Source organism: Scardinius erythrophthalmus, assembly GCF_964197995.2.
Source record: "Scardinius erythrophthalmus genome assembly, chromosome: 12".
Classification (NCBI taxonomy): domain Eukaryota; kingdom Metazoa; phylum Chordata; class Actinopteri; order Cypriniformes; family Leuciscidae; genus Scardinius; species Scardinius erythrophthalmus.
The window spans coordinates 17,518,180-17,535,527 of NC_138232.1; the positions used below are offsets into that span (position 1 = coordinate 17,518,180).

At 38.7% G+C, this 17,348-nt stretch overlaps 1 protein-coding gene across 1 annotated transcript in view; it reads right to left on the minus strand.

Moving 5' to 3' along the window:
• shroom2a (shroom family member 2a) overlaps positions 1–17,348 on the minus strand; it is a 55,516-nt gene that overhangs the window by 6,501 nt on the left and 31,667 nt on the right. The window contains exons 3-5 of the mRNA XM_081379833.1: positions 6,661–6,780; positions 3,935–6,473; positions 3,475–3,554 (exon numbers count right to left, since the gene is read on the minus strand). Coding sequence (XP_081235959.1) covers positions 3,475–3,554; positions 3,935–6,473; positions 6,661–6,780 — 2,739 coding nt within the window. The remainder of the gene's footprint in view (positions 1–3,474; positions 3,555–3,934; positions 6,474–6,660; positions 6,781–17,348) is intronic.

Consider the following 17,348-nt stretch of genomic DNA (forward strand, 5'->3'; position numbering starts at 1 on the left):
TTAGCAAGACACCTATTCTCTATTAGGAATGTCTGATCTGATGCTATATATTTATCCCATGCAACATTAGAAAGGTGTCAAGTGATTGAGATTCTACTATATGATTTATAACGATTTCAGTGATACCACCCACTCCTACAGTTGATGTTTGCAAATGAATTATACCAATTTAAAAATCTAACTGCACAGAAAGACACCCACAATTTCTACTCACACATACTTTATAGTATATTGAATTACCTGATGGGTGTATAGAACCAGTGGCTGTGCTCCAATGAAAAAGAAAGAAAGACATTTTGACTGAAAAAGTAAGGAAAAGCAAAGAAGTATCGAGTAGTAGTAGAGTGGTTAGAGACATACACTACTGTTCAAAAGTTTGGGGACGTAATATTTTTTTTAACGTTTTTGAAGGTCTCTTATGCTGCCCTAGGCTTAATTTATTTGATCAAAAATAAAGCAAAAACAGTAAAATTGTTTTTTGAAAATATTAAAATTAGTTAATTAGTTTGATACATTTAAAATGTAATTTATTCCTCTGATGCCAAAGGTGATTTTTCAGCAGCTATAAATGCTGATTTGGTGCATATTATGCATTTCTTATTATCAATGTCGAAAACTGTTTAACAGCTGCTTATGTTTTTTCTGGATTCTTTGATGAATAGAAATATTAAAAACAGCATTTATTTGAAATATATTTGTGTAACAATGTAGTCACTATTAAACAACTAAATGCAACCTTACTGAACAAAAAGTATCAATTTTAAAAGTAAACAATCTTACTGACCTCAACCTTTTGAACATTAGTATAAAAACAAAGTAAAGCAAAGTGCAGAAAAAAGGATTAAGAAAATGTAAGATGCAGAAATATAGAGTATGTGCTTTAAGAGTCATTCATTTTATCTAATACATACTTTCTTTGCAGATGTCATTAGTACAGCATGCATGCATTGGTAACATTCAAGTGGGATGCAGTCTTTCTGATACTATACAGTGTCTAACACGTGCATTTGATCTCAGCATGAACTGGCATGCAGAAAGTCTCAGCTGTAATACCATGTAAGCTTTTGTCCACAGCACCCCACCTTTAATCAAATACAGTCTCTTGCTAACTTCCCTTGTTTGATAAAGTGTGTAAGACAAACATGTTCTACCAGTACCAGAAACGTTTTCCTTGTTTACTGTGCATTTTACTTAAAAAATTTGACCTGGATTTACTTATCGAGTGAAAACGCAATGAAGCAATCATTTAACTGAGGACTCAAAACTGAGAAAACATCAACACCACTTAAAATTAATCTTACAGACCCAGAAGGACTCAAACTTCAGAAAATCTTTAAGCAGAACAGTCCATAATCTAAGTACTACTGCTGCTGGCCATATACAACTTTAAAGTTGCTATAAAATGGCTAAATACAAATCCTTGCATTAAATATGAAACTTGACTGTATGAGAAGCAACGCTCACCTCTGATGACTGAGTTCTCATCTCAGCGACAGGTGCTTCCTGTAGCCCTGAACATATGTAATCTCATCTGGGTGGGGCTAAAATGCTTGTAGCTCAATTGAATTGTTTCCAAATGAATTTATTCCACTCTAGATATACTCATAAATAGACAGTAGTACTAACAGTAGCAAAAGGTTTCTAACATTAGAAGTCTGTCAATATCACTTACTAAAGTGAAGAATCCTTCTAGATAGGACTTTTCAGCTAGAACTTTAGCTTTTTATAACTGAGTCATGCGTGTCTGCACATAAATGAAATCATTGGGTGGGAGACAGGAAGTTTGACATTTAAACAATGATTTCTAAGAAAACTCATAGGGCTATGAAGTGAAGATGCAGGTCTATGGTATAATTCATAGTTTGCTCTCCACAGCACCTTAATTAAAAGCAAGAATCGCGACAAAACCTTTCATAGGGGGCAATTTACAAGGCTTTGGATGATGGATGTTTGTCGGTAACTAGCTTATTCAAGTTTGCCACTCCTTATGTCTACACAGAAGTCTAAGATAATGACCTGGAGAAACCAGTGGTTGAGATGTGGAAATATATATATATATATATATATATATATATATATATATATATATATATATATATATATATATATATATATATATATATATATATATATATATATATATATATAAAAATAAAAATAAATAAATAAATAAATATATAAATAAATATATAAATAAATATATATATATATATATATATATAAAGAGGAGAAGGATAGTTTGTAAGATAGGTAAAAATAAATAATAGGTAGATCATCTCTTTCACACCTCACTGGAAGCTGTTTGTGACATTAGAAATGTATATTTGTTGCTTTGGTAGAAAGAGTCAAACTAAAACTTCAGAATGCATCTAATTTACATCTGAAACATTGAGAGTAAATATCTAATTTGACCTCACACTACTAGAGCCCCACCTAAAAAGTTTGCATGCAAACGGGATAACATCCCAGCCAGCTATCAATTATACTTAAGCTGGATCTTCAAAGGACACATTTGCTTTCATATTGTGTTTTATAAACTATAAAGTAAGTGAGAGATTGCAGGATCAACTTAACATGTTTCAGAGGCTAGACAAGAAAATATATGATTTCAAAACTGGCTAAGGTAACTGGAGGTCATTTTATGCGCAGCAATCCATACTATCGCAGCTGGTGATGCTACTTCCTTTCTGTGCCAATTTAATACATTATTCAAAAGCAAAATATACATACAAGCCCTCTATTCTTCATCCAGATGGTTTCAAAATTCTGAACTTTCAGCATTATGAATTGGATCAAGTTTCTTCTTAGCAGAGTACAGAGCTACCATTCATGATCCTTTCAGGGTAAAGTGCAATACCTACTATAATGTACATGCAGAGTAAATTTTATTTTTAAATAGTCTTATCTTTGCACAGTATAAAAAAGACTGAAATAGGGCAAAATATCTGTAAAAAAACACTTTGAAGAAATAGGAAGAGCAAAAATGACATTTAAGATGCTATTTTACTCTTTGGCCTTATTATGAATGGACTGATTGGACACTTCCTATGTCATACTCACATGCCTACACCTCAAAACCATCTCCTTGTAACACAAAGCCCAGTCAGAGAGGATAGCAGTGCTGTCACATCTGGGCTAAATCCCAAGACTGTGAGGATCATAAAGAGTCTACTGTTTATCTTTGACCCAGCGAGGGTTGACTGATGGCCCAACTGTGGATTTCTGTTCGCAACAAGGCCAAGATCAGAGCCATTAGCACTGGAATAGTTTCACTGACACACTGACACAATCTCAGCCAAGACTGTTGGAATCTGTATAATTTCCATTACAAAGAGATAACTTGTCTGGTTTAGTTTCAAACGTGCCCAGGAGAATCATGAACATTATGCCAAACAAAAGTACTTTGATAATCAGCATCTTTTTACCCTTTAAACTACTAACAAAGCAATGGACAAATAACATTACAGCACCCACCTTGTACTATTCTTATCCTGTTCGGAGAGAATTTTCTCAGGTTTGGAATAGTCAGCTGACTTTTCTTGAACTGCAAGTTTCTGGGAGGAATAGAACACACATAAAACTCAATCTCCTTGTTCAGGTATTAATATATCTCTACTGTAAACTTTTTAAGACTTGTCTATCCTAATTATTGGCTTGGTCGGTTGACATATGCGATCTTACTTGCAACTGTCTTGCAACTGGTCTGAGGGTGTGACTTTTTGTACTTAGTTTAATGTTTGACTAAGTTCCAACCTTTATATTGCTATCATTCATTGGAGCTATATGTTAGACACAAGTAACTTTTGCTTTATGATAGTTTCTAAATAAAAACAAACCCTGACAGTACGTTTTAACAAATAGATTACACCAATTGGATATAACCACAGAATTAAACTGAAAAATGGAGGGCTTCATTAAATATGAAATAACTAACCTGTCCATAGAAGTCAGCAGAAGGGGAGGATCTAGATCTTTCATGCACACGGGTGGGCTTACTTTGTCCCTCATTTCCTGTATCAAGGATGTTATCAGCAGAGTGGTATCGTCCAGAGACCCTGGGTTCGGTCGCCTTCCTCTGGGTGTTCCATTTGGCTTCATACTCTGCAAAGGTACCAAGTCGCTGTTGTTCTAGCATGGTTTGGTGTTTCACTGAGAGAGGGCCATCCTGACCTTCAATAAGGTGGTGTTCAATGGGGGTTGAGCTTTCACTATTACTCCGCCCTGCCGTGTCACTCTTTGCAGAATAGTGCATGCCTCCAGGTTTAGACAGTCTGTTGTCTTCGGATATCTGCAGGTTTTGCTTTGGCATAGGTTTAGAGAAAGCTGCTTTTAATGTTGCTTCAAATAATCTGTGCCGATTTTCTAAGGGTATAGCATTGTCAGGCATAGGGGAGTGCTCATCAGCACCTACTTCATGAATTTTATCTGGCTCAGAAAAAGACCGAACTTTCTTTTCAGCAGAAAACCGCTTGCGGCTACCAATGCGAAGCACCTGATTACTCCCTGAGGTGGGTTTGCTAGGTGGGATCTCAGAGACACTTGGAAGTGGAGGTGTGTCCTTCCAAGTAGAACCCTCAGTGCCTGGATGCTCAAACAATACTGGCTCTAGGTCTTTTCGCCTAAAAGATGTAGCCTGGAGGACTCTGGCCTGGGCTTCTTTCAGATGGTCTTTATAAGAGCTAGAAAAGCCACCATCTGAGGAAGGAGTAGTAGTCTTCCAGACAGCAGCCTCTTCTACAGCTTCAACCGGACTTCCTAAAGTGGCTGCGCTTCGACTCTTTTGAAGCTGGGACCTTCTCATCTGGATCTCGTTGCGCAAGGTGGTGGCAAAACGGTCACTCCGCCTTGCCTGTTTGCCGCTCTGACTATCAAGGGCTTCCTGTTGTGCACTTTCACTGATCTCATCTTGACAGTCATCCATTTCATTGCGCTCATGGGCCAGAGAATACAGCATAGGTGTTTTCTGGGGACATATCTTTGACTCGCTTTTAGTAGGAAGAGGTTGTTGTGAGTATTCTTTAAGATGGAGATGGCCAGCATTTCTCCTGTGCTCAGGTTGCTTACTATGGGGGTAACTACCAGAATGCTCATCTGAGCTAGACATATAGTGTTGCTTTTGGCTCCCCCTCAGCTCAGGAGGTTTTGTTGAATCAGGCATATTCAAGGGATTACATGGTGCAGAGAAAATGCGATTGTGGTTGTCACTTTGTTTGAAGGAGGCATTATTGTCCTTATGATCTATATCATGGTGCTGTGACTGAGGAGGGAAATAGCGGTCTTTAGTTCCTCCTTGAGAACCTATGGACATCCGGTCCCGTCCACTGTGTGACATTTCTGAGACTACAGAAGCTTTAGAGTCATCAACTCTCACTAAAGAAACCTGTGTCATACCCTGAGTGACATGGTGGGAGGGAACTCCAAAAAGACCGCAAAGTGGTGCAGCTGGCCTTCTAGCTTGATTCTGGCCGTTGAGTTGCATGTGGTTGTTTGTGGGCAGCTCCTGCATACTGCTAAAGTAGCCACTGAATGGAGGATTCAGTGCTGGCACTGTCCTAGTTTGAGCGTGGAAAGTGCCCTCGTCGCTGTACTGACGTGGATGGTGTACATGGGCATAAGATGGATGTCTATCTCTGACATCTGTGGTTGATAGGGAGTATGTCTTGTCTGACGACATACGGTTGGGATACTGATGATAGACATTGGATGAAATGCAAGGATTTGAAGAATCATTTTTGGATGGCAAGTTAAAATTGTGTTGACCCTCAAGAACGGTCTCGATGACTTGGTGAGACCTTTGTGCGCTTTCATAGGTTTCTCCAGCCTTTTGTAATGCTTTCACCTGAGGCTTTAACTGGGCATGAACACCAAGGCCCTCAGAGGTGCCTGTGATCAGACCCTTCTCATGAACCTTGGTGGCTGCAAAACTATCACTGCGTGTCGGTGGAGTGGGAGGTGGTGTAGAGGATACCATGTTTTTCTTCATATCTGGGACATGCCAGACAGGTCCAATACTAACTCTTCCAGAGCTTGAATGCCGAGTGCCTGGCTGTTCTTCGGGTCTTGGGATCTCATGGCAACCTGTACTTGAGAGATGCTGCAAGTATCCGAGCCTCTCATCTTGTCGTACTCCTTCGTTTATGTTTTGGCTATGCCTGCCATTGCTGTGTCTGCCACTTGAGTCCCACTGATTAATTTTGTACAGCATGTTTTCAGTGGATGCAGCGTTACTTTTAGACAGTGTGTAATCTGGGGTTCCTGAGCTTGTAGAAAAGGAGCTGTATGCAGAGTCTCGTTTACCACCACCCAAATGTTCAATGCTGTTATTGTTGGATTTGCTTGGAGAAAGACCGCCAGGTGGATAAGGATGAGAGCTATGTTCTAGGCTGTCCATACTCCCCAAAGAGCTGAACTGATCAGATACTCTCTGTAGATTTGTTTGCTCCCAGTCGGTTGAGAGTTCAGAGGAGAATGAGCTAAGAAAAACAAACATGTGTAAAGAGTGCTTAGGCTGTATAAACTAGCAAATGCAACTACAGTAAACAATTTGAAGAATTTGTGCAATTCAATGTATATTTAAAAAGGAAAATAGAGGCTTAACTAATTATTTACTAAAAGAAGCAATATGGACAGAAACAAATTCTTTTCTGTCTCTTCAATTACCTTGCATCATATCTTGTTTGCCAGCCTGGTGAGGGTGTGGACTGGGTTTTGGCTTCTGAGTGGCTCTCGTTGAACTTGGTGGCATGCCAGGAGTGAGGTCTGCTCAAGGGTTCATTTCTCCTGTGGGCAGCAAATGGGAAATAAAGAAGGACAGAGAAATGGGTAGAGCAGAAAAGGAAAATTAGAAAACAAGGCAATAAAATGTTTCTTGTGAACAGCTGTAAAACGAATGGCAAACACAGATCACCAAGCACCACTACAACTATTTTGAAGGACAGAAGAGTGTCAAAACATGGTAGATGATTATGGGAGTAGTATAATGATCATGGCAAGAGACAGAAAAGTTGCCTGGCTGGTAGCATGCCGATGTTACAGTCATTCACCATCAACACAAAGTTTTTCGATAGTCAACCACAAATAAAAGAGTAACAAACAACTGCAAACACCAAATTAAATTGCTGTAAACCACAAGTCCACTCTCTCAACACTCATACCACATTAACATACCCTTTAAATCGGTTCTTTCTGAGATGCATGAAGTAAAATAGACAAATATATAATTGTTATTGAACTGTTATTTACCCACCACAACAATTAAACAGAGGATCTTTTAACAAAGTCAAATACATTGTCCTTATGACACTAACTGTTTAGTGCATACATTTTTAGGCCCCGTCCACACTACTGCGTTTTCGTTTAAAAACGGAGACCTTTTGCTACGTTTGCACCTCCCGTCCACACTAAAACGGCAAAAAAGGAGACCCAAAACGGAGAAGTTTAGAAACGCGGCCGACCCGTTTTTCGTTTTGAATCTCCGGAGGGCGTTTTAGTGTGGACGGGTCAAAACGGAGGACTTTAGAAACGATGACGTAGTAGAGGCTCACGCTGGGCTCTATGATTGGGCGTCATCAGTCGTATCAGGCGTATATCTTTGCTAGCAGCTGTTGTGCAAGTAAATTCCGCATTTTACAGTGCTATAACTGCCTACATGCGCCGGAGGCAAGCTATTATTCGAGCGATCTGTGACAATTCCCGTGTGCAGCGGCGGTATCGACCGTACATGGAGCGTCGGTTTTGGGTTAACCCGGGAAGAACCAGCGCATGGTGGGATAATTTTATCAATGAAGTTGTGTTTACACCGGCCCGCGCATGCCTAGTGTTGGTGAATGGTCACGTGATCCGCGCTTTCAGTCGTTTTAATGTGCATATCAATTCTAATACGCAGCTAAAACGCTGGTGTGGACGGAGATCGTATTCGTTTTAATTCTCTGTTTCTAAATGAAAACGCAGTAGTGTGGACGGGGCCTTAAACTGATGCAGATGAAACTCAAAAAAATAGCAAGAACTAATGAACAGGATTCCCACACCTTTGACCAATAATACCAACTGGATAAGGATTTAAAAAAAAATACTTTATTTAGATTACACTCATAAAGAGCAGATTCTAACAAATAAATATTTTTTTATTATTTTCAGTTCATTTAGGAGAGTTCACCAATTCTTATGAATTTCCGGGCCTGGAAATCACAATTTTAAAATCCAATGATATTTCCAAGCTTCATGATCGTGGGAACCCTGAATGAAGAATGAAGAGCGTATACATGGTTGAAAACTAATGGATGGAAATTTGAACTTTTGATGGATGATATCACAAGGCCATGGAAGGAATATGATTGTAGATCATCATTACTAGACTGGGTGGTACAGGAAAGGAAGTGGGTTTTCTTGTGGAGAACATTGATACGATACCTCATGGAACTTCGTAAAATCTTCGTGAGAAAGTTCCGGGCCATATGCACGTCGCTCTCTGATGGCATTTTCTGTGCTACAATATCCACCATTTTCATTTTCCTGAAGGGAGTTAAAAGGGGGAGGGACACATATAGTCTGAATCTCCGAGTTCAGAAAAGTTTGACAGGGACTCTAGAGTGCTGAATTCCAAATGGAGACATAAAAAAAACGCCATCTCTGTGATGGGAAAAATATAGACATACTAGCATGGGCCACAACACTGTCTGTAATTAGTCAATCATTTTATGCAAGAACACAAACACAAATATAGCCCTGCATAAAAAACATAACCAATTCAGACAAAACAACCACAAAATGTTATAATTAAGTTGTTATACTGCAAGAAAATACACTGGCAAAACAGACAATCCACATAAATGAAGACATAAGGTCATTCAGAAAAACACCAGTGCCAGCACTGAGAGAGTTTAAAAGACAAAATCTTAGGGAAAAACAAAACAGATTAGTTTCCCTCTCATCATGCCCATACTGTAACATACTGACCATAGGCCGGTTGCATGAAGATAGCAGAAAAAACTGAGTTTTAGAGTAGGTTTAGAGTAGACAAATCCATCTAAATCCAACCTGGTTTAGATCAGGTTCAACGGGCTCACAACGCTCGGTATAAACGTTATCTGTTAACTCAGGTTTAATCCAGAGTTTGCGATTAATTCTGAGGCATGTGTGCACCTGAAAGTTTGACACTTGTGGCAAACAGCCAATCACACGGAACATGGAGAGCGTCTGTTTGATTCACTTTTTGCAAGTGAGCCACGCAATTTACTTCGCTTCTAAAGATTAAGAGATCATATTTATGAAAAAATATCATGAAATTAAATGCATTTACATGGCAGGAATAAACACTGTTGGCGCTGCAGCGAAAGTTTGAGAAGGCAGCTGAAAGAAAAAATCTGACTATATCAATGCAAGTGAATCAAACAAATAGGCCTTATAATTTATATAGTTTCACAAAGAGCTCAAGAATACACGTAAACTTAATGTTTAAAAGGTCTCATAAATATTAAAGCTTGAATTTATATATAAATATTTATATTCATTTTAAAGCAAAGTTTATTATTAATTGTAAATTAATATAATAATTATATGAATATATTGTATGAATTATACATAATTACAATTCATATATATATATAATAATGAGCAGCAAAAGATGGGCAAGAGTTTGTCTCAAATTCTTTCACTCTAAACGGCTTTAATTTGGAGCAGTTACAGAGATACAGGGGGAGTGGCTTTATTGCATCAGACACGTCACTTAACTCGCAGCTGATTGGTCCAGTTTAGGTCTCCGATCTCTGACAATAAAACCTGCTCCAGAGAAAGTTAGCCATGTAGAGGAAGTTCCTATACGATGAAACCCACTAAAAACCAATCCACCTTCTTGAGCCCGAAAAAAACCCAGAGTTTGCTCAAACTAATCTCAAACGTACCCGAGTAGCTACTGAAACTGGATTCATGCAACAGGCCACATAGATCTGCAACTTGCATACAAACAAACATTCACTTGGTGTGAATAGTGGACATAGGGAGACATCTTGTGGTTAATGTTTAACACTACCATTCCAAGTGACAAGGTATTCCATAAAATAAACGGGTAAAAGTGAGAAAAAGATTTAAGAAAAAGGATTAAGTAAAAGATTAATTAATAAAATATCGCAACCTCTTTCCAGGATCTGTGAATGAGATGTTCAAAACCTTCATCCCACATGCTTTGCATCACTGAGTTTAGCATGAAACATTCCTCAGTATCTCCCCAAACTAAAGAGTCCACCCACACCTGACCTGTAACCTTTAAGTTTTGAAAGTCAAAACATTCCTGTCGTTTCTGAAATTCAGTTGTTCAGTTTAGTGATAGGATTGTAAAAACAGAAATCCATCTTCGAGATTTTCCAACAGTCTAAAACCCAAGCCTGTGAGACTCCATTAGACCGGAGGGGTTAGAAAAACAGTCAATCAAAGACATGCATTGCTACTCCATTAGACCATGAGGTCAAGTGCCAGTCACCTTCTAGCCAGTAAACATTAAGAGACATTCTTTGAATATAAAAACTACTATGCTATTGCTAACCCAAATATCCTTGACCCCAAAACATATGTTTAAACCACATTTGGCTAACCAAGCTGATATTGTCTAAAACAAAGATGTCCATGTACGTCCATGTCACAGGTTTAAAAGATAACAGAACAGATTAGGCCTAAACAGCAAATTATGAGCAGAGTGGCCAAAAGACACCCTCTGCTCTCTCTCAATGATGCTGTCTGTTCCCGTGTAAAAGTTTCAAGTGTGTATGTGCTCGCCACACATGGTGCTGGCTATTCAGATGCTAATGACACTCTCTTTATTAGATGTATTGTCAGGGCTACAGCTGGTCTAGCACAGATATGCCAGTGCTCTGAATCAGCGGCGCCCAGGCGGAATGGAGGCCAAGGAGGGGGTTCGGAGGGGAAAGTCCCCCACCAATGTTTTCAGAACAAGGCATGTTCAAAAACAAACAAATCACTTCTGAAAAGACAACAACCAATCAAAAGCTCCGATGCAAATCAGCTTGGGTAAAGAGTTAACATTCAAATCTTATTCACAGGCCAAACCAACATGAAAAAAATCTTAAAAAGCCACATACATGAAAGATTAGCAAGCTTTTGAAAGTGAAAAAAGCTATTGTTTACTAATATATATAGGGTCTGATAGTGTTTGAAAACCATCAAAGGTTGATTTTGGTTTGGAAAGATAAATGCAACAGGTTTCACGAGGTCGAGTTTTAACATACCATCTAATCGTTTACACATGGCCCAAGTCATCTGAGGTGCACAAGCTGCACCAAAGCTTAGATTTTACAAACAGTAAAATAAGACAAGACTAAACAGATGCTAAGATAAACAGAAGAAAAGGAACAACAACAGGTGTGAGACACAGACAGCAGACGAAAACAGACAGCAAGATGTAAACTTCTAAACTCACCAAACAATCCCTCAAGCAAGCAAGTTTGCCAAACAGACTTGAGACGCTTTGATGGATGAAATGGTACTGAGAGTCCGGGTTTGCTCCAGTGGACTCCCCAGGCAGTGCATTCCACATTCACATCAAAGACAGGCCAGGACAAAGGGCCCTCCATAGACGGCCGGACCCAGACCGCAGTGTGAGTCTTTTCAACCATCCACGTCTTCCATATGAAAGAGTACAGAAAAAGGTATCCTTGAGGAACCCCATGTAGAGATCTGATCATACGAGCCTTAGCACATACACTCTCATATCTACTTCCAATGCCTGTGTGACTGTTGCAGTCAGGGCAGATCTCAACAGGGATTATGGTGATTTTACCCCGGGAAGTAAGGGGGGAGGGAATGAGGAGGGGGCTGTTGTCATAGCCAGTCTCCTTGAAGCAATCTAACAGCTTCTGTCTCCTTATTGGCTCAGGGATAGTATGCTAATGAGCAACCGAGAGGGCCAAATGCTCTCGTTGAAGCCCTCTTGTGCAGCGGTCCTCTGTTTCTTCTATTACTATGGCAACAGGTTGATTTTTGTAAAGTCTTAAGTGCACTGGTTTGTCAAGTGGAGTGAAACCAAAGAAAGACAAAGAACAACAGAATTACACTTTAAAAGAAAAAGGGTTTTATTGAATTATGAAAAGATCAGAAAAGTATTTATTCCTATAATCCGATTGGTCCAGCACTGAATATTAAGTAGTGGCTCTGGACTACACAACACCAGAGTTTTCCGATTCCCACTCACTGAAGGCACTAGACGTCACCATGACCGTTGAACTCAAGCCATAAACCCTCCCAACCCCCGAAACTGATCATGTGACTGGTAGATCACTCCAGTTCTGACAAAGGACAACTGATTAAAGCAAGGTTAGAGATCTCAAATAATCAACCTGTTAGTTTTGCAAATCGCACACTCTCAAGAGTGAAGCTCGACTGTGATTAGAGCTTGACCTACAAAGTTTTGAGCTTGATTAAAACTTTTCTTGGCATCAAAACAAGTGGTCTGGTGACAGGCAAGAAGATTACAGAAGAATTGTTTTGGCTTATGCCTGATGGGCGGGCTTTTACGAAATCTTTCACAATGATCTATTGTAAGGCGTCTTCTCATCCCTGCATTCCAGACAGGAGTCCATTCCTAGGCATTAACGTTCCCATAAAGGTTGCATTTTTCTCGCTGCCTCAGAAAGGTAAGGCAGGCAAAAAGATTTGTACATTTTAAAAGATCTTATTCCAGAGTGAGAAACCATTCTAAAACCATCTAGCCATTTGTTTGTTTTTCAAGGAGACAAGAATAAGTGTTTAAGGAGAGATGTTAAGCGCTAAGTTCAACAAGATCTTATCTGATACATCTGTTTTTGTTCCCTCTAATGGAAACTGCACTTCGTTCAATGTAATATTGGACACAAAGAGAAAGTTTTGGCTGCTTGGGAGTCAGTTATTCGGTTGGCTGTTGAGTGTCTACACAAAGGTCTTCTTTACAACGCATCTCAATCAGCCGCTAATACAGGGCTAGGAGAGGCCAACCGTGAGGTGCCTGTAATGACAGGCACATTCCTGGGCTGCATGTCATACCAGCCAAAGAACCAATAGCCGTCTAGCCCCCCGCTGGGTTCACAGCCATCCATGTCTCTTTTGTTTGGGTGAACAGTACTAAGATATATCAGCATAAAGCATTCCTTAAACTTACACATACTATATGTTACTATTAGGGCTGAACAAGAAATGAATGGCTTGCTTACACCAGGTTTCCTGCATGTTGATGTGATTAAGGATGCCCTTGATCTAACCTCAGCTAACAGTGTAAGTAGTAAGAAAGGTGCACAGTAATCAGACTTAGAGGGTGAGCAAAGGACTCTCAATTCGGTGCTCCATGCCAACATTTCTTGGAAACAATCAGCACAGGAGACTGAATCCTTCTGTCACAAGTTCTGTGCACAAAGTTTTACATTCCAAGAGACTTAATATGACCTGTAGATCGACATCTGATCACAGACCTAGACTAAATGTCTAATAAACAACTATCATTACATTCATAGAAGAAAAAACCCAGTATTTACATAATTTTGGAAAAAAAGATATATTCATTTAAAAAGAAAAACATACAAAGCACATTACAACCTCTCTTAGTTTAAAGCAGGGCTATGCAGTTTCGGGAATTTCTTCGCTGTATTCTCGCAGGTTTCTCTATAGAGCTCCCCCTACAGCTTCGGAATAGATATTTGACAACACTGTCAAAAAACTCGTTGGCGACTCTCAGATACCAGAGGCTATAGATCAACGACATCAAAGCAGATGGAACCTTCTTTAAAACGACTTCTTCATTCAGGTTCGAACAGCGTGAGGGAGCGCAATAATGACAGAATTTTAGCAGATTTTTTTTGCCGTAAAGCAATTCGTTACATCGAGAGACCCGATATCACGCGATACTTCCTGGCGCTGCGGCCGGCGGCCCGCCGGCTCAAAGTTGCAAGGGAGGTTTTTCTGCTCACAGGCGATAGGGGGGTGAGAGGCGACCACCATTCAACCCGAAAAAAGTCAAATAACTATTCCAATGACTCCGAAGCTGTTCGGTTAAGGTAAAAAACCTGCATAGTTCACCTTTAACTACTTGCTTTATTTACTTTACTTTCTCTTTTTATTACTCTTTTGTAATTCCTTCCTATTGAACTTTGGTTTGATAGTTGGATGTAGAAGTGTTCGTATGTTCCTATTTCTTGTGTTGAATTTACAATAAAAAAGTCCTCCTCTTGTCTTGAGTATAAAAAAGCACATCAAATATCACATCTAGTGCCTAAACCTGTTGCATATAGGGAATATCTACAAGAACTAATAATTCTTATTTGCAATTATTAAGCAACACTGAAGACTTTACATAAACTATTTTGATTAGCCCTGATATTCTTACATTTTAAATCACCAGACTTGAAAAATTCAGAAAAAGTTGCACTCAATGTCAATTTTGATTTCATTATGCATCAGAAAATGTATCATGAATTTGATGAATGGATCAACCAAGAATTGTTTATGAAAAAAAAAAAATCACAATGCATAAATGAATCACATTTTTCATCAGCAATTTTACACTGGCACATATTTGTAGTAGAAAGATGTAGCTACTTTGTGTTGAGACTGGGACCAAAACGAACTTCTTGTTACACTAAAAGTGTTAAAACCATACCCAGTTCCCCTACCGACTGAGCCAGGATCAGGCAGATAAATCCCTCAGCACCACCTTTCCCATGTACCTTTCACTTTCACAGGCTGGTGATGTAACAGGTGTCATAGCAACCAAAATAAAGGAACAGAGATTCAGAGGGATCTCATCACCATAGCACTGTAGGAGCTTGTCCAAACAACTGTTTGATGCTGCTTCCTGTAAAGCCAAGCCACCTGCAGTTAAAATATGACTTCATGTCCACAAAAAGCTTTTATTTTTTCTTTAAAATAAATAAATAAATAAAATCACTGAAAAAAAAATCTGTAAGGTTTCTCAAGTATTTGTTTCAATCTTAGCTTGTGCATTAAAATAGGAAAATATTGTACTTCGTCATTCACTAAATCATGAAATCTAGACATTGATAACTGCAAAACTGGAAAAGTAAGATAACATTTCAACACTTTACATACCTCAATAACACCTGTATATCAAAAGGTCTGAGCCCACTATGGCATCTGGTTCGATTCAGTCATGATATCATATGCTTCGCTTTAAAGACCAGTTCCCATCACTGTGGTTATCCGTGTTAGATTATATTTCCTTAAAGTACTTGTGAAAACAGCAGCTCTTCCTCTAATGCTAATGAAATGTGTCTAACCCACGGGTGTCAACTCACCTTGCCAATGGACCGTTCCACAAAACATTTTAGAAAAGGGTGAATCAACAATTAGCACCACATGAAATTGCAAATTAAAAACCACTTTGGTATTTAGGTGCCGCTAATCCAAATGTTGCGTTGTGAAATTAAGAAAGCAAGAAAGCAGTTATACTGGATCACTGAGCACCTCTATAAATCATATGCAGATGTCTTGGCTACACCCCTGCTGTGGTGATCAAGTTCAAGTCATCCTCTTTTAGTTAATGCCATAGGAGAGATTTACCAGTTATAATTGGATTCTGAAGCCAGAGTGACACAGCTCGTCACTATAGCCACACAGCTACTTTACTCTATTGGGCAGAGGCATAGACACATAATTTTTGGCATGGCAATACACTGGAATACACATCCTAGGTGGGCCTATTACATAATGCATCACTTTAACATTTAAACTACATTCTGTATCTGAAATACTTAGTCCTTTAGATGTAATTCAATAGCTGTATACCTACTAAAAGAGGGACAGGTTAATGTCCTATTTTCGGCAGCCTTGCAACCAAAGTCTGTATTAAAGCCCAATGGAAGAATGGAACCCATTCCAGCTGCATCCTGGGAAATCATTAATATCATCAATTAATACTGACAGTTGGCCTATTTCAAGAGGGATAAGGATTCTTACAGAAACATATCTTCCTTCAACAGAAGGCTTAAAGGAAGTGTGACATATAAAACATTGGGGGGAAAAATTCAAGGAATGGGGGAACCCCAGTTTTGATCACCTCAGGATTATTCCGTCTACAATTCCAATGTATAACACTGACACTTTTGTTCACCAGCCAAATATATAAAATATAATATATAGAATGCCTCGCTACACATATACACTACTGTTCAAACATTTGAGGTCGGTAAGATTTTTTAAATGTTTTTTAAAGTCTCATCACGGCTGCATTTATTTGATAAAAATTAAAGTACAACAGTAATATAGTGAAATATTATTATAATGTGAAACAACAGTGTTCTACTTTAATATATTTTAAAATGCAATTTATTTCTGTGGTGGCAAAACTGAATTTTCAGCAGTTATTACTCCAGTCCTCAGTAACATGATGTTCCTTCAGAAATTATTCTAACATGCTGATTTGTTACACGGCTTCTGTGAAACTCTCTCTCACACACGCATGCGCATACACTTCAATTTAGAAGTTTATGCATTTAAAGGGATATGTCCACTAAAAACAAAACTTTGATTTATCTTTGCATTGTCCTTTTTTACTCGCCCCAGTGCCACTGAAGGTTGATTTTTTTTCATCATAGAACACAAAAGGGATTATCTAGCAAAATATCCAGAGTCCAGACTTTTCTACACAATGAAAGTGGACTGGGACAAGAGGTTGTCGAAAAGCTCCAAAAAGAGTACTATAAAGTCCAAATGATTCTACAGCCTGAACGTTTTTTTAGACAACCCATTTGTGCTATCATATCCAATCCATTATTGTGTTATGGCTCTCGGCCACTAGGTGGCTGTAGTCGTACTGTGTGAGGAGTTGTCTGTAGAAGAAGGACTGGCTTCTGGATTTGATCTGTTTATTATAAAAGGTCCCTTGGGTCAATAATGTCAATGGGGCATTCAAACTAATGACAGTCAAAAAACAACAGCCAAAAACACATAGTTTTTGTCAATAAACTATAATGAATTAAACTTGCACTCCTGAGGTCTTTTTCCAACAAAATTTCTGAGAATAGTAAATGTACAATCAAATCTTTACAGAATAAACATGTAGAGATCATTCATAAGAATGACTGAATCTGAATCACAGCAATACACATTCTCTTTGATAGTTTCACAAGAGAATTCAAGGTTATGATGACAAGCCAGTTGGCAGACGTTCCAAAAACAAAAATATTTCTCTGAATCAGTCACAAGTGAGTAACTCTAAACATCACTCCAGACACACCTCTGTCACATGACTGTACACTGTAAAAAAATTCTAATCTCCCCAACTCAAAATTTTCTAGTGACTGGTCACATCTAAATTTCTCAATTGGCCCAAGTGAAATTCTGTAAATTATAGAATT